The sequence below is a fragment of the Molossus molossus genome, unplaced genomic scaffold (genome assembly GCF_014108415.1).
Source record: "Molossus molossus isolate mMolMol1 unplaced genomic scaffold, mMolMol1.p scaffold_m16_p_17, whole genome shotgun sequence".
Classification (NCBI taxonomy): Eukaryota; Metazoa; Chordata; class Mammalia; order Chiroptera; family Molossidae; genus Molossus; species Molossus molossus.
This window is the reverse complement of record NW_023425352.1, coordinates 14,025,557-14,044,131: the sequence shown is the minus strand read 5'-3', so window position 1 is coordinate 14,044,131 and position 18,575 is coordinate 14,025,557. Positions and strand designations below refer to the sequence as shown.

Below are 18,575 nucleotides of genomic sequence, written 5' to 3'. Positions count from 1 at the left end.
GGGCACGCGGTGTTTTAGGCAGATTGTGAGCAAGGAGCCTGCATTCCCTGGGGGCGGCGGGGACAGCACGTAAGGTCTCAGTCCAGCCCTGTGATCTTAACGCAAAGCCTCTATGTGTGAAACACAGTGGTACCTCCAAAATAGAACAAGAGCGCTCTGTCGATGTGAAGATGACGGTCAAGGTCGCTGAGACCTACAGCGATCTGGCAAATTAAAGCTGTCTGGCTGCCTTTCCTTTCAGGACATACTTTTGAAGATCAAAAAATTTTTTTTTTTTATAAATTGATGAGTTTCTATCGCTGAGTCATTATTCTTGCAGTTCTTTTTGCGTTTCCTGTTTATTGGTGGTGTGCTACCTGAGCCGTAGAATTGCTGCCTTCCCGGGGATGTGAGGGAGAGCCGAGATGGAGACCAGCCCCCGGCAGGCAGATCGAGACGTGGGTGTGCTGGCCCTGCTGCAGGCCCACAGATGTCCAGAGGCTGGGATTCATTCTGTCTGGTTGATGGAGATGAGACTGTGCACTGCCCACAGTCCACTCCTTCCCTTTGCCAGTGACGGGGGTGCGGAGACTGGAGTATGGGAGGGGAGTGGAGATTCCTCATCTGCTTTCTGGCCAATCTGACTCGTCCCCTCACGGGAGGGCTCAGTTCCTCCACGCGTGAGGCAGGGTGGTCGCTGGGAAAGCCTCCCGGGTGTCCGCCCCGCCTGCCTCCTCTCATCTGGGCAGAACACACTCGCCTTTCAAGGCCCAGCTCCGATGTTCCCTTCTGCCTGGGGCTCTCTTAAGTCCTCAGGCAGAATGACCCTCTTTCCTCTCTGCCTCCTCACTCTCCTGTCTCTTCTTGATCAGTTCACGCGATAGATTCTTCTGTGCAGACTTGGCTGCGAGGTCCTTGGGGCAGGGAACTCGTTCCCCTTTTCCTTATGTCTCCAAGATTCAGCGCCGTTCCTGGCACACAGTAGGTCCTCGCAGAATGCTGTCATTGGGAAGGACATGACTAGACACCTAAAATATTAAAGGGATTAATATTTTGTAGGTGGAAAGCAATCAAACCATGTGCAGTTCAATGTGAAACTAATCTTTTCTCCCCAGTACAACCTGATTAAACAGTGACTGTTTCTGTCTCTCATGAGCCACCTGGATCTTAATGGTTATTTTATTACAAGGCTGTGGAGTTCACAAGATGGCAGAACTGTGTTTACCTTGGACTTGGGGCAGTCCTCTATTAAGAAGCTTTCGGCAGAGCCCAGAGTCAGGTTAGGGCATTGTGGGCAAAGAGCCAGCCCTCCTGGATAAGAAATGCTTTATCATCTGGTCTGAGGCTTGTGGAATTCAGCGGCGACCTAGCAGATGATCCCACAGTGAGGCCGGAGCTCGCTCTGAATGGGCTGCGACTGCTGATGGTGCATGCAGCCCCCAGGGTCAGGGGTCACCCTGCTGTCAATCAGGCAGGCAGGTGGAATGCTGCCCAGCTGCACCTCTGGTTGCATTTCCCGACACCTCCCTATCCCACGATGATCGGTCTTTGGCATGCCGTTTCTGCCACCTTGTCGTCTCAATGGCCCTGCGTGTGGAGAGCCTGTCCCGAGCGCTTTTCTCTCAGGACAAGCTCAACTTCACTTCCTCCGGCCTTATCAAACCCTTTGTTTCCAAAATTGTTACTCAGCCACTTGGGGAGCTGAACTCGACTCCTCCTTCCCTACATCCGCCCAGCTTAAAGTAATGAGAGAAACAATTGACCCTGGTGAGGATGTCCATCTCCCCCTCTTCCCCAGCCTGCCAGGACTTGGACGGGGAAGCCCGGAGAATTTTGTCAGCTGCCTTTCGGACCGCTGGTGGTGGTTCGGCCAGTTCTGCTTCGAGCCCAGCTTCAAGAAACATACGGGCCCAGATTCTTCAACACGACAGATATGGGGCTTTCTCGTGTTAAGAGACTTAACAGATGAAATATAGTGTTCAGAACCTCTTTTCATTTACCGTCAAAATAACAAGTGATGTCTTGTCTTTCAACAGAAAAGCTTTTTTCACTCAGCTACTCAACGAAGAATGCGCCGTTGTTTTTGCTGTCGATTTTTTATTTTATTTGTAAATTGCGCGTGCTGCATGCCACGGAATACTGACAAGCCATACACCCTGGCTTGTTAGCCGACTCAGAGTGTGTGTGATTACAGATTGTTTGAATAACACTGGCCTATTGAACGGCCATCCAGATGTGTGCGGAGTTAACTGTGGGAATGTCCACAAAGGAAGATTATCTTTCTTGTTGCTGGGTCCAAGCCCCCCAGAAAGGGGACACATGAGTGTGGAAGCTTCTTAAATAGAACAGTAGCCACAAATGGCTCCTCAAAAGCAAAATTAATCATTTTTTAAATATTTGCAACTAAGATTGAGTTTGTTCTCCTAAAGTACCTCAGGCAAAGAAAATACCAAGCAACAGCAAAGTAGTTGTGGCTTTGGGTGGCCTCTAGCCATGGTCTAGTCACTCCGTGTTTTTAAGTGTCGAGAAATTCCGAACACTGTTCATTCAAAGTAAGACCCTGACCAGCCAGAGTCTCTGAGCCTGCTTCTTGTGTGCTTTGTCCGTGTGTCCTAAACGCCCTTCCATCCTGTCTGTTATACAAGGTGCCACAGCTGTAGAATGGTGGCATTCGTAGTACTGGCCATGGGAAAACAATACAGAAATTTTCTGTGAACATTTTCTTTAAAAGATGTTTGAACCACAGTGAGATACCACTTCCCATTAGGGTGGCTAAAATAAAAAAGACAGACAGTAACAAGTGTTGGCAAGGATATGGAGACATCAGAACCCTCATTCACTGCTTATGAGACTGTAAAATGGCACAGCCACTTTGGAAAACAGTTTGGCAATTCCTTAAAAGGTTAAGTGTGGAGCTGCCATAAGACCCAGCATTTCTGCTCTCGTATACCCAAGAGAAATGAAAATGAACCTTCACACAAAAACTTGTCCATGGATATTCATAGTAGCATTATTCTTAATAGTCAAGTGTTCATCAACTGATGAATGGATAAATAAAATGCAGTATATTCTTCAACCATAAAAAGGAATGAAGTACTAATACAATCTAGGTGAACCTTGAAAACATGCTAAGTGAAAGAAGCCAGACCCCAAAGACCACATGTTGTGTGAATCCATTTGTACGGAACGTCCGGAATAGGCAGAAAGTCGCTTAGAAGTTCCCTAGGGCCAGAGAGGTTGAGAGAACATGGAGATACTGCTAATGGGTATGGGGTTTCTTTTTGGATGGAAATTTTCTAAAATTGATTGTGATGATGGTTGTATAACTTGGTGAATATATGAAAAAATATTGCATTTTATACTTTAAATGGGTAAGTATATTTTAAATGATATATGAATTATACCTCAATAAAGCTGTTTAAAAATGAAAGCAAAATAAAGACATTTTCGGGTGAAAATTTCTAAAGGTATTTGAATGTGATTTTTTTTTTTTTTTAAGAAAAAATTACAATATCTTCAAAAATCACATCCGAACTTTTCTGACAGCATGAGAAAGAAGGGGAAATGGTATTAAATTTAATAGCTTATATCCTCTTTTTCCCCTGGAATGAAAGATCTGTTACTTGTTCCAAAGTGTCAACACTTTCTATCTCTAGTTAGAATCTACAGCAGTAAGTTGGCACCCAGCCATCAAATACCTAGATTTACCTTTGTGCAATAAAACTCCCTTTAGTAATGCATATTGAAATATATCATTGTGAGCCTATTTTCAATTCTGTAGGAAGCAAGTAAAAAAAAAATTTTTTTAATTATGAAACATGACCAAGTCAGAAGAAACAAAGGAACGAATAGGAGATCGACTCTAGATTCTGTTCGCACTCCACTTACTATAGTTTAATCTAAAGAAAAATGTGGAATTTCCTGCAGAGTGATTAATAGGCCAGTGTGGTGACATACAGGAACTCTGAGCTTGACCTTGCAGGTAAAGGCTAACTGGTATGTTAAGTTGATTACACAATTTCCTCTAAATAAGTTGACAAGTGGTTTGCACAGTTGCCTTGACTTTTGCCCTTATAAATGCACACTTATAAATGACTTGCTTTTTCAGCTAAAGCAGTCCTTATTTTAGATGTGACATGTGTTAAGTAAACAGCCTGATAGGGAACCCAAGCTTCCTAGCCTTCATAGCCAGGTCAGATTATCGGAGTTGCTAAGGGGCCAGAGCTTGGGGAGTCTGACACTCAGCTTTGAGATGGTGCAGTATTTGTAGGGCATGAAAAACCCAAACTTTTTTCTCCTTCCAATATGGTGAAGTAGACTGGTGGGTTTGAGATGATAATTCCACAAATAGCTTAAAATATTCCAGGAGTACAGGCTGCTGAATAGTTTGCGGTAAATGACAAGTAGACTTAATTTGAGTGTTTTATACTGAGCTCCTTGCAGGATGTCAAGTCTGTAAGAATATAGAGTCTCTGATATTTCTTCAAAAATATCATGGAGAAAGGTTTCTAGTCAGCATTTCTGTCCTATGATCATTGCACGGGTAGAAAATGTATTCCTTTTATACTCTAGAGAATATAGTTTATTGAGATATTTTTGTTCACAGATATACTACTTTTATTTAAGGAGAAAGTTGCAGAAAGCCATTAGAAGTGAACAGTAAATGTCGTTTCAGATGATGAATCACAATACAGCTTAGGAAAATAACTGTTTATTTGTAGGTTTCCACATCAAGAACCTTTATGGAACCTAATGTAGCCTAACTGGACGAGCGAAAAGAGCTTTGCTAACAGCGTTGGTTTATGTGGGATCTGTCCGTGTGTGTGCGCGCGCTCGTGTGCATGTGTGTGTGTTCCTGGATGAGCTAAACATTTGGAAGATGAATTGGTTTTTATTTGTATATACAAAGATAATACCATGTATGCTTTCCACATCTAGACTGTGACAGGACTTGAGCTCATCTGGAAAACAGAGCACTTTTAGGACTCAGAGGTCTTGCCCATCCCACCATCAAATCTACGAACGTTCCTCCGAAACATTGTGCAGACCCCATTATAAGTCATCTTTATTCATGTTAACTCGTACATAAGACGAAATTCGCCAGCCTGAAATGTTTACTACTTGTCAGAGATGACTCAGTAATCTTTCTATTTATTTCATTAATTCACTCGGCCGTCGATCGGTATTTGTAACACTTTCTGGAGGGCTGTGTGCTTGGGTGAGGACTGGGGCTAATCCACTCGGCCATGTGGCTCCTCCTTGCACATTGTCCATACTCAGTAGCCACTGACTATTAACAGCATCCTTGACTCACGTTGCTGAGCCATGTCACTCCCTCCCCAGCTGGCCCTGGCCACGTACCCCTGAGGCAGGGGGAGACAGCTCACACTCGGCCCTCTCTGTGTGTGCAAAGTCAGACTCTCCGGAGGTTTGGCTGTAAACTGCATGGCACACCCATGATTCACCAACTTCCCACCACAGTGCAACAGCCAAAGAAGTTTCGGCCACCTCTCCATTTTCTCTCTCAAAAGAGCACCTTCTTAAAAATACAAAATAAATATTTCTGTTACATACATTTTTAATCAAATATTTAAGAAACAGAAAATACAGGATAGGCTATAATGAACACCCTTTTTCCCAGCACAAGCTTAAAAAATTTATATTTTAAAAATATTTTTATTGATTTTTTTTTTTTTTTTTTTGAGAGAAAGGAAAGGAGAAGGAGAGAGAGAAACAATGATGGGAGAGCAAAACATTGATCAGCTGCCTCCTGCAGGCCCCTCCAGGGACCAAGCCCACAACCGGGAGTCGAACCAGCAGCCTTTTGGTGCAAGGGACAATGCCTAACCAACTGGACCACACTGGCCAGGGCAACTGATATTTTACAAATACAGATGAACCCCTTTTCAACCTCAGGAGTTTATAAGACCAAGTCTGCAGCACCTTGAAGAGATCTAAATGAAATATTGGGACCCGCCCTGGGAGAGGAAGGCGACACACTATGCCCACGGAGGAGAATGCACTCTTCCTTTCTGGTTTGAGTTTCCTGTGTTCTAAACCTTTGAGCCATAAGAAGTTGCTGATATATAGTGTCCACTGTACATTATGAAAGGAAACCAAAATCAATCTCACATCCTCTTGTCTAGACCAGCGATTTTCAACCTTTTTCATTTCATAGTGCACATAAACTAATTACTTAAATTCAGCGGCACACAAAAATATATATTTTGCCAATCTGACAAAAATAGGTATAATTTTGATTGATTTACAAAAATAAAAAAGTAATAGTAATTGCCTACCTTTTTGCTCCAAAGTGACTTAAAAAAAAATCAAGTGCCGCCCTGGCCGGTTTGGCTCAGCGGTTAGAGCATCCACCTGCGGTCCGGAGAGGCCCGGGTTCGGTTCCCGATAAGGGCATGTACCTCAGTTGCAGTTTGTCCCCGGCCCTGGTTGGTCGTGCGGGTGGCAGCCACTCGATGTGTCCTTTTCACATCGATGTTTCCCTCTCTCTCTCTTCCTCTCTCTCCCTCCCACTCTGTACAAAAAATGGAAAAATGTCCTCGGATGAGGATTAAAAAAAAAAAAATCAAGTGCCTATATTTGTATATAAGGATTTCTGGTATATGGATGAACCAATCAGACGCAACCTTATTATGAGACATGACCAATAAGATGCAAGTCTATTATATGACCTATCTATTTATGCTTCAAGACAGGGCATTGACACCAGATGGTTATTGTTGTGTTGGCTGTTGTCTTTTTTTTTTTTTTTTTTTTTACAATCTTTGTTTTTTTTTACAAGGAAAAAGAGGTCAGTGCCCCTGATTAAATAGTCAGGTGTTGCATATTTTAAATGTTCTTGTGGCATACCAGTTGAAAATCACTGGTCTAGACCATTAACTTAGACTCAGATTCTCCACTGCTCCCGGTTCAGCATCCACTGTCTTGCCACAAGCATGCATATATGGTCAAACTTACCAGGCTGGTTATGTTGCAGATTGTATCCTCATAAGAAACCATAAGATACCCGGGCAGACCCAGGTTTTGTAGGACCAGAAGCTTATGCAGTGTGGGTTACCCGGAGGAGGAGAGGTTACACCCAAAACTAGTTATGAAAGTTAATGTTTATTAAGTCAACAAAATGTTAAAAGCAGGCAAATACTCCAAACACCACAATGTCCAGAGAGTCACCTTGTTTAATTAATTAAATGCTTGACACGCATTTATAATACTTTTTTCTCCATGTTTTTGCTGCATATCCTTTGGTCGTCTCTTCATATGACAGTTATTTCATAGTATAATTTTCTGTGGAGCACACGGATAGATACTTTATTTAGTCTTTCTCGTACATGGCTGAGCAAAGCTTATGTTTTATTACTGAGAGTATTTTCTAACTTCTTTTTGCTTTATAGTTCCACATTAGTAATGTTGTGTAAGTTTTTAAGATGGTTGTCACAAAAACATCTCTCACTTTTTTCTACATATGAGCCATAGGATTTGGATTTTTTTCCCCTATAAACTTGCTTCTGGCTCCATATTTTTTTTTCTTCTACCTGCTACTTACCTACAGTTCCGGGTGCTCTCAGACAAATTCATATGACCTCTGACCCTGTATGTACCAACAGCAGATGAGTTGGCCGTTTCCCGCCCAGGACAGCCAGCAGTAATTTAACCAAACATGGGGATGACTGTGAAGCATATAAACATACACTACATCCGAAATAAATCATCCCTAACTCAACTTTCTCTCAGCTGGAACCCCAAAATGCCCACAGCCAGTCCAGTGCTACCCCACCCAAGGGAGAGTCGAGTACAAAGAGACAGTGGTCCTGATGGATTACAGTTAAATATCTTATTTTTACAAATTATGCAAGATATTTGACCAAGTGCACATATTCCTAGGGCTTCTCCCGGGGTCTTGGAAGATGCCCAGACAAGTGAGGACTGACCCTCGAGGCTATCAGGGAGCTGGGGAGTCGCACTCACTTCACAGGACACTTACTTAAGGTCACGTGGGTAGCAGGTGACAGAGCTAAGACGTGAACCCCGTCTTTAGAGGTCCGGCTCTTATCTATTAAATTACGTTAACTCGCATCTCCTTTATAAAACCTTTCCCCTCCCCTTGGCACTCAGCATCTAGCCACTAGTCAGCATCCGCTCCACACAAATAGGCATCCACATCTCGAAACAGATCTGCTGTATTCCTAAGAACCGTGGGCCAGCTCCCTCTAAAACTCTGGAATTTAACATCTCTTTGAAACCAATTTTATTGTGCTAGAGAATGTCAGATAACTGCATTCAACACAGCTGCCTGCCTCTCCTCCACCATGTGCTAAAAGTATGTTCCTCCTTCTCCAGTGAGGACTCTTTCTGTCTGCCCCAAGGGTGGATAAATATAGTGCAGCCCTCTTACATGTATCCTGGTGTCCTCAGGAGCCAGAGCTGGGAAGGGGCCGGCCAGCAGGGCCTGCTGTCCGTGCCCGGGCACCTGCAGAAGACAGGCTTTCTCTGATAAACCCGCCACGCCCGCCACCGCGGCCGCGCACGCGGGCGGAACTCGCTCTCACAAAACAAGTGTGTTTGCCAAATCAGGGGTGAAGTGTCTTGCAGGGCCACTTGTTCCAGAAGAAAGACAGGATAAGGGAAGTGGCAGGAGCAGTGATAGGGAAGGAGTTTTTCACCCGAACAAGTGTGAGCTGATAAGCCTGACCTGTAAGGCAAATGTTGAGGGTCCTAAGTACACCTCTCAGGCCAAAATTAGCTGAGCAAATTTGATTTGGCTTTCCATTTTATAATGGAAAAAAAAAAAAAAATTCCCAGGGAGAAAGCAAAGTCAGCATGGGCTGCTGTGGTGAATGACAGAGTTGACGGCTTCTCTGCTTGGTTTTCCTGCTAAATCGGTCAACGGGATAATGTTTCTAATATGCCTGAGACATCAGGTGACGTGAGAAGAATATTGTCGTATGGTATTTGAGTCCTGACTATGCGCCAGCCCCTGAGCTGAGGGTGTTTACGTTGCTTCTTTCACTCAGTCCTCAGGAGAACTGTGTGAGGTTGTTGGAATTTGCAGATGAAGGAAATGAGGCTCCCAGCCCAGGCACACTGCCCCAGGTGGTGGAGGCCGGGTCTGGACCCGGGCAGCCAGGCTCGGGAGCACGCGTACTGCTCAACTCTGCCACACACGGGGAAGTCCATCTCCTGTCCACGTCTCCCTGCGCGGACTCACCCTGCCTCTCTGAACAGTTCCCATAACGTGGGGCAGGGACTTCTAGAAGCTCTTTGAGTGTAAATCTAGAATATGCGTAAATCAAGCCAGGCTATTTTTATCATCTGCCACAAGTACCTTTATTAGCTCTTTTTTTTTTTCTCTTCGGGTGCCTAGAATAAAACATGGGAAGATAAATATTTACTGGATCCCCGAAAGCTCTGATACGTGTTTGATCCTTCCCCTGCCTCGCTCGGACTGCAGCATAGGCTGCTTCCTCCTGGCGAACTCGGGCTGCTGGGAAGCCGCTGAGGTCAAGGTGCTGCCCCCCGGGGGCTGCAATGCAGTTCCCTGTGCGTTACCGATTTGTACACTTAAAAATCCACCAGGAAGTTTGAAAAGTTCTCAGGAGGGGCAGCCATGTTCGTGTTGCCCAGGTATAGGCCACCCTGGCCGTCTAATGCCCAGACCCAAGGGTCCTGGGGTGGCCTCAGCTGGCGTGGTGGAGAGGACGTGGTGGGCCAAGATGATGAGAGGGAACCCAGGAGAACAGGTGCTCAAACTCCGCATTTTATAGAGGAGAAACTGAGGCCCGGGGACCTACTGCAGATCATTCAGCTAGTTGTGGTGGAACCAGCACTCGGGTCCCTGCTGAGACACCGGCAAGCTGCTGACACGCCGTCTCGGGGCAGCATCACCCGAGCAGACGGGTACCCTCCATGATACAGTGATACCTCGGTTCTCGAACATAATTCGTTCCAGGAGGACGGTCGAGAACCAAACTGTTCGAGAACCGAAGCAATGAAACCCAATAGGAAATAATGGAAACTGGATTAATTCGTTCCAAGCCCCAGAAAATGCCTATTTACTGGCCTAATTTGTATATAATATGTAGAAAAACATAAGTCTCAACAAGAAATAAAAGTGTACAGGATGTCTAACGGTTAAATTCAGTGTAAAGCATGACTCTCTCCACAAAGCGTGACTCTCTCTCTGCACTCACACTGAGGACGCAAGCAAGGCGCGCTGGGCTGAATGAACGCCATTCGGCTCAACTCGGCTCATCTCGGAAGTTCGAGTTCCAAATATTTGTTCGGATTCCAAGACAAAAGTTTCTCGAATCTCCTGGTTGAATACCGATTTGGTCGAAATCCGAGGCGTACATCCTAAATGCTTCACGCCAGGTTAGTCAGCCAGGGATCTGATCTGGGGTTGCCTTTGGGGGTTGTACCGAGAAGACTGACTACCAAGAGAGGCTGTGCCCTTTTTCTCGGGGGGTTAGATTCTCTGTGTAGCAATAAAAGAGCTATTCAGGGAACTCTGATTTATTCCTACGGTTGGTGACTCGTCTACAGCAGTATGTGTAATCATACTACCCGAGCCCGTCAAGTTTGCTCTGGACTTGTCCTCAGCAGAGATGCTTGTTCCGAAAGCAGGTGTCCTGGATGACTGTACATCCACATGTCCTCGTATTTCACACGAGTGATGCTTGTCACTTTCTGCTTGAGGTACCTTATTGAACTAAATAGACTTGGAAAGGGTTGGGGAAAAGCAAACTATTGTTCACATAAGTCCATCCTTGCCAATAGAATGTCTTTTTAAGGAAATGCTTTTATCTTATATGCTTTAAGTATTTTCTTATCAAAACCATGGAACAATAGATGTATCTCGTTCAGTTCATGGAGGCGTCCGCTGTATAACCCAAATAGCAACTCCAGTCTTCATTGTCAAAACAGCCAGAGCGGACTGCTTTTTCTGAGCGAGCAAACAGTCTGAGTCTGAATGCTGATTCTAAGCTGAGTGGAGAGCTAGTGGGGAAGGCCTCTCGGGGAATTTGTCACCTTGGGGACATGAGGTGCTGCCCATATCACTGAGACTCTCAGCTTTGTCCTTACAGAATTCTCGGGAGAGCTGCATTCTTTGAAAATAATCTAGGAGATGGAAGGAGTTAAGTCATTACATGTTTAATGGACAAAAATGATCAGAACTTGCGCCATTCACTCCACAGTGTATCTGAATTCGGACCGTCCCAACACCGCATCACCTTCCACAGGACTGTGTGTAGAACAGGCAGGAACGCAACGCTCCAGCCTGGCCTCGTGGTCCTGAGGGAAGGGGAGCTACTCACAGCAACAGACAGTCCCAGTGTCCCTGGACTTGCACTGTGGAGTTTCTTACGCCCCAGGGCAAAGCCTCCTGCGAAGACAGCTGAGGACAGGCTGGTGCAGAGGTACTGCACGGGCTCGGAGCTTGGCTTTGGCAGGGACCACACTGAAGTTAGGGCTCTGGAGAGCGAGTCTGAAACTTAGCTGTGCTCCGATTTGAAGACTTTTAGAAAAATCCCTCCAGGTGCGGACGAAAGGACGAGTGTCAGAATGTTCATTGGGCCCTGGCCAGTTTGGCTCAGCGGTTAGAGCGTCGGCCTGCGGTACAGAGAGACCCGGGTTCGGTTCCCGCTAAGGGCACGTACCTCGGTTGCAGTTTGTCCCCGGCCCTGGTTGGTCGTGCGGGTGGCAACCACTCGATGTGTCCCTTCACATCGATGTTTCTCTCTCTCTCTCTTCCTCTCTCTCCCTCCCGCTCTGTCTGAACAAAAAAAATGCAAAATTGTCCTCTGGTGAGGATAAAAAAAAAAAAAAAAAAATCAGGAAAAAAAAAAAGAATGTTTATTGGAACTGCGGGAATTTAAAAGCAACACAAATGTCCATCAATAAGGGGAGGGTCGATACAGTAGAATACTATACACCAGTTAAATGAGCTGCACAAATACACACACATATATGCGTCTTGGAACAGTTGAGCTAAAAGATAATTTTCAAAGTGCTGCATGTGGAGTATTATGTTAAAAACAGTACAGGTGTGTATAGGTACCTAAGCAAGTATAGTAGCATAAATACTGGGGAAGGACTATCAACTGTATTTGTGGCACGTTATCTTTTCGAAAGAGCAGCTCAGCCTTCCATGCTGTTAAATTGATGATTGTATTTCAAGAGGAAACAGAGACCGGTTTTTAAAATCTGCGTCCTGTGCAACATGCCAGGGGGGAAGGGCCTTAGAATTCCGACTGGGGCGTTTGTTGAGTAAACGAACTGAGCTGACCTTTCACCCGGGACACTCCAGCACCCCCAGCATTAGGGCGAAGAGGATTTTCATCTTGGAAGGGGCTGAGTCTGGTTAGACTGCTTATCCCAAAGTCACCCCTGATTTTTGTTTTTAATGAAATTTGACAAATAAAGTACGTGCACGAAGACTCCTGTAGAATGGCCTTAATTTGTGCTTAGGAACGCATAATTTTATCAGGACCTCTGTAATTAGATATTGTGCAATAGAATAAAAGGCAAATACTACCCGTTCCATGGCAACAACGGCCTCTAGTACCTCGCTATCTTTGCGATAAGGGACTTTTCCACAGACGCACGTAGCGCGTGGGAGTTTTCAAATAGCCATCCAAGAAGAACATGAAAGTTTCCCAGCTGGTTTTCCCCTGTCTTTAAGGCTGAGTGTGTGAACGTGTGTTTTGTTCTCTTCTTTTTCTACTGCCTCCTAGATCTGGGTGCCCCCCACACACACACACACACACTTTTTTATCTGTCTGAAGTGTCAATGGATATTGAAGTTTTCGTAGTCCAGTAGAATAATGTCAATGTTTAAACTGGTGTTTGGTGTAAAGTGCTTATCTTTTGAGGGAAGAGAAAAGAATTAAGATTGCGGTCACTCCGTGTAAGGATCGAAGACAGATTTGCCGGGAATGTGGTCTGTGTTTTGGCAGAGAGAATGCTGACGTGCCGAGGTGTGGATGAGAGCAAGTTTCTAGACGTCAGAAGTGGCCTCTCTCGTCTCCGCGACTCCAGCATCTCGCATTGTGGTCACACAGTAGGTGCTAATAATTAACTCCCTGCTGGTTAGCTAGTCATAGGGAAGACAGCAATGTTCAATAATTACTAAGGAAAGACCCCCACAAGGTGCACCTTTGCTTCTAGACCAGAGGTCAGATGCCGGAGGGAGCAGGTGGGTCACATAAATACGTGGGGCGAGGCTGGCCAGGCATCACGCAGCAGGGAGAGGGGTCTGGGGTGAGCTGCGGCATGCATGGCCCATCTCAAAGCAGGCAATCCAAGCTCTATTCACACACTGACCGAACTAAACAAAACACACTAATTTACATGTCTGCCTACACAATGAGGAAGGCGAATTCCAGTACTGCGTTATTTTGGTGAGAGATGGCCAGATACCAAACAGGCTAAGGACCATTCCTACCAAGAGCTGCCTGTACTCAGGTAACTATGCAGGGCGTTGCTCTTTGCTAAGTAGTAAGACTTTGGGCCAGGCCAGCTTTAGGCAGGGCCAGCCCTGGAAACACCAGACGCTTTTCTCATCAGCATAGACATCTGGTTGAAATCCATTTGTAATGTTCCCCAAGAGCAGCCTAGAAAGGGGAAGGAATACCCAGCAAAGTAGGCTGCACCCGAGGAGGAAGGGTCGGTGGAAGGCAAGAGGAGCCCCTGGGTTGTGGTCTGCTAACACACACGTGACCTTCAAAGCATGCCTTTAAACATCGACTAGTCCACCACTGCCGTCTGTCCGACCTGCTGCCTCCCTGGCATGATCTCCTTGAGTTTGATTACCTACACCACCAAAAGAAAACTCAGTTGGTTGTATGTAAACATTTTTAACACAAACCCTCTTGGACGTAAGATTTTTGCTTCAAGAACTATTGGCCCAATTACCTCCCTTTGGAACATGTGGCCGTGGATATTTGTAGGTGTTCTGCCCAAGATACACCTGGGCTGAATTCTGGGAACTGTTTCTTTTATCTCATTCATTTCATTAATTACATTTAATAGTATGATTGGAATTGTTAGGGCAAAGCCTTTTGCAATTTAATTAGCACTGAGCAATTTTATAGTGGCAGTGAAGTGTGCACCTTGAGAGATTATTAAAGACATTTTAAGAGGTGAAGAGAGATATTGACACAGAGTGAGGGGGTAGAGGAACACGTGCATTCTCTTCTAAACAAGCCAAGAGGTGGTTGAGGTATGGTCTTATCTTCATATGATCCTGAGATAGGGAGGAGCAACTGCAAAACAAGCTATTCAGACCCTGGTAGGCATCGCTGGGGAGCATTATGACATCATTTAAAATACTATTCTTTTCTAAAATGCATATTCCCATTGGAGGCAATTATAGTCACCTTCGTAAATAGAATCCACAGAAGAACTAAAATGGCCCATCTCTCCGTTAAAATGAAGAACTGGAATAAGAGTCTAGGACTCCCACGTGCGAGCCTAGAGAGTATGCGTTTTAGACACACTAATGTCACATGCCTGCAGGGGAAGGAGTTCATCGCTACTCCCGTTGGTTATACAGTCCCTTTGGCGCATTTAAACCCTGGCAGGTGGCAGCTGGTGCGTCCTTTGCTCACCAGTGAGTTTTCACAGTGGCAGAATAGACAGAGGTCAGGCAGCATTCTGTACCGACTACAGCTTACTTGGTTTCATCCAGCCAGATACCAGCTGCCTCTCCTTAGCTGCGACCACAGTTCTTTCAACCCAGGATTCAGAGAGAAGGCAGGTCTCTCTTCTCAGGTTGAGAAGAACCCAAGTCATGGTGTAGACACAACTATGCATAGGTAGCATAAAGAACTGTAAGCTGGACAGGTGTGGAGAAACCGTAATGTACAGTTATGAGGAGTTTGCTGGTGGTGTTAATTGGTGACTCCTGCCCACTAAGCTGTGGTGAAACCCACGATCAGGAGCCACCGGGGCTGAGCCCCGTCTGGCTCCAAGCAGAGCCTCCTCCTTTGTGGTCACACTGACCCCATTGTGTCCTCTGATCCTGCCCTGTGTCCCTTCCTGGTTCGTGCTATTTGAATTACATTATTTACTACTATGAAACAGAATTAATGTCCTAATTACAGAGGAGTCACTAGCTCACCAGCTGCAGTTCCTAAAGAAAAACTCACAGATGTTGTCCACTCTGCATTTCTGTTGCTCTAGCACTTTCTGACCTTTGAGCCATCTGAGAAATCTTTGAAAATGCCGAAGGTATGAGTCTCCCTCGGTGGGAACAGTCTTTGGGAGGATGCCCACTACAAATGTATTTCGTCCCTTGCGATGGCTTCTGAGGCCTGCTTGCTCCAGGCAGGAGAAGAGCAGCTTCCAGACTGAACGGCTCCTCCGCTCCCTGAACCAGGGCTTGTTTTCTGTATCAAACTCTCCAGCCCCAATGTCAGTGTACTGGGGAGAGAGAACTCTGCTGCCTGGTGGGTGTTCTGCCATTTACCTCCTTAGATTCCATGTCGGGGGCTTACAGTGGTTTAGCAGTGTCTCCTCTTGGGTACAATGCAGGCTCATTTTTGGTCCTTCATTTCACTAACATGGACTTTTTTCCCCACTTTGCGTGTGTGTGTGTGCCTGTGTGTGTGATAGAGGCCTATCGTTTGTGGACTCTGAACCCATTTTATAAATCAATCTGTTAGACGTGTGGCCTGGAAAAGGACTTGTTTTCCTGATTTATATGTGAATTTTACAGAAAGCTTTGTATCACTGAAGTCGGACTTAGTTATACATTGGGAAAATCACCTTTTAAAAAGATAAGATTACATAAAATGGAGACGGCCCAGAGAAGATGGCAATATATGGACATTCTACTTATATCCAGAGTGAAATTTATGGTCAGCTGTTAGACTTACAACTTATTTTCGCAAAAAGAATTCTTTCACCAGGTTTACACATGTGAAAAACAAAACAAGAAGCTTTAGTCTTTTGAACATAATAATAATACAACCCTTAGTCCAATAACTGAAAAAGAACAAACATACCCTCCACCCCCAAAAGCTAATTTTCTCAACTTTGGAGGTTTTTGGTGGTTTTCTTTTCAGAGTTACTATTCTCAGAGTGGTAGACAGTGTTCAAATCCTAGAAAGAGTTTATTCTAAAAAATGAGCATTTTTCCCTCCATAGTAAACAGCATTTTTGCTGTTGAGACTAAACCTATAATCACTATTATCTAATAGGTTTACAGCATAACATGCACTATTTGCAAGGAATTTTTTCCACCACTTTTTTCCATTGGTCATTCAGAAATGCAATTCGGTGATGAAAATGAGCTATTTATCCTTGATATGGGAAAAGAGACTGTGCAAGGGCAAAAAAAAAAAAAAATGTTTCCCCCCAGATTTATGTTCTGCCTACCCAGGAATGGAGCAAACTTATTTTCTGTAAATATATGAAAAGAATTTGGTAATCCTTTCTCTCAGGATGGGAACGCCTCCGTTTCAGCATATGTACACCCATGACCTCACGGGGATTATAAAGAGAAAGAAAGCCCCCCTAGGAAGAAACACTTCAGGTCAGAGTGAATCCGAGAATTTCCACGTGTCCTTCCCAGGGTCAAGTCTAAGACTAACAAGGAGAGTGCTGCACACCGCACAGGTGGGGATCTGGGAGCTAGGGAGCGAGGGAGCCCTCGAGTGCCCCCCTGCCATCGGATGGAGCCCCTGTGATCACATAAACGTGCAAGCTGGACCACCAGAGAGAAGAGGGCTGGCATCCCGTCTGGGACATGCTCTTCTGCGCAGACAAAGGAAACTTTGGGAAAAGAAGCTGAGCCCAAAGCAAGAACGTAGACATTCCTTCGGAGGGGACGACCAAGGGGGAAGGGACTTGTTTACGTCTCAGGAAGTTATGAAATCTCATATGTAAAACACGCTCATATTTTTGTTATTACTTGATTTAACACTCCAGGGACCACACCAGCTGTGACTCAAGCTGCCCTGCTCATTAAAATCCCCCCTCCGCTTCTGGTTCAGACCCCTCCCACCATTAGGATGCCGCCCGGCCTATTGTCCCTAAGTGGACTCCGTTTAATTCAGGAATGTGCGTGTTCGGTGCTCCCAGGAAGTTTCTGCTAAAAGCACATTATACACCTACAAAAGAAAAAAGTTCACTGTAGAAATTTTGGTAATTTCTGAGAAGTACAAAGTAAAAGGGCACGCCCGATATTTCTCTCACCTGTACATGGTGTTGCCGTTAAGACTTGAGTGATCTCACACTGCTATTGTTTTTAGGCCTTCAGATCTCTCCTGAAGATACCAGGGGCAGAGGTATCCAGACCCTCTCTTGGAGGGAAGAGGTCGCCTCTTCCCTAACCCGGTGCCCCGGCAGCCGGCCCAGCCCCAGCATTCGGAGCCGGCTGTGTGGCTTCCACACGCCTGCGTTTTGGAGGAAAAGGAGGCAGCACTGTAGGACGGGGTACAGGGAAGAAGAAATGTGTCAGTACTGTTACTCAGACAACAAAATCTATTTCTCAATTATGACCTTTTTCTGGAATTGTCTAGAAACGTCAAAAATGTGTTCCTGAGCTAGTTTAAGGGCTGAGGGTTGAAGAGATAAGACATTTGGGGAACTCGGTGCGGAAGATGAGCGTACCTGACTCCTGCGGCGGACCTTTAGCGCCGGTGACAGGGAGATGCCTGCTTGGGAAAGTGGACCCCGAAGATGGGCCAGCCCCATGCTGGGGGGAGGGGCCGGGGTCTGCCAGGGCTGTGGCCGCGCTGCCTACCTTCAGCATGTGATTCGAGGTGCAGGGCGGTTTCAGGAGGGGTTGGGGTGTGGAGTGTCCAGGCCCTTGAACCCACCAGGGCCTGTTCTTGGACCAAATGTCCCTGCCCCCAGCGGAGCCCGTAAACACATTACAGAACTGCCCTTCGTTAATCCCCAAACAGTTTTCTGTCACTTAATTAGAAAATTCATCTTATTTTGCCTCCAGGCCTTGTAGCCTTATTGAATTTGCACATATTTCAAAATGTTTCAAGTACTGACCAGATAACATTAATGAATATATTAGATAGGCAAACAGTTTTAAACAAAAAATAATAAACATACTTGTGTGTGTATATTTAAAAAAAAAAAAAAAGTTAATTCCGTCTGGAGCCAAACAGGTAATTTTCCCTTCAGCGTTTTTTCAATCGGCTAAGACAGGTTGGCCTAGGAGCACAGTCAGCCTGTCTGCAGACTCGGGCTTGACTTGCATACCAGGGTCAGATTTTCTTCAGAAACAGACAGAGATGATCTGATTGGCTCGGGGCCAGAGCATGCTCACAAGGGCTTCTTTGATGAAAGGGTTCTTGGTAAGTCCTGTACCAAAAGCAGCCTGCCACCCTCCTTTCAAAGATACCCATTTAGAGTCATTCCCAGAAAGGGAAAAAACAGCGAGAAAAAGAGAGCGGGAGGGGAGGAGGGAGCGGGGGCCGAATTACCGCAGGAATAATTATGCTCCCCGGCGTGGAGAAAGGGGGGAAAGTTATTACAAGTAAACGGCTGGATGTTGAAGTAGCTGGTTGGCAACTCTGCAAGAACATAAGGAATGTGCAATTAAGCTCATTAAAACA

General features: G+C 45.4%; 1 protein-coding gene across 4 annotated transcripts in view; it reads left to right on the top strand.

Moving 5' to 3' along the window:
- VTI1A (vesicle transport through interaction with t-SNAREs 1A) overlaps positions 1 to 18,575 on the top strand; it is a 331,254-nt gene that overhangs the window by 256,550 nt on the left and 56,129 nt on the right. Inside the window, exon 9 of one of the 4 annotated variants that reach the window (XM_036265634.1) lies at positions 17,253 to 17,280. The exons of 2 other annotated variants lie outside the window; for them this stretch is intronic. In XM_036265634.1, coding sequence (XP_036121527.1) covers positions 17,253 to 17,271 — 19 coding nt within the window. In that variant the 3' untranslated portion in view covers positions 17,272 to 17,280. Of the gene's footprint in view, positions 1 to 3,478; positions 3,539 to 17,252; positions 17,281 to 18,575 lie in introns of those variants that run through there. One more of the 4 variants, XM_036265631.1, reaches the window with a different exon arrangement.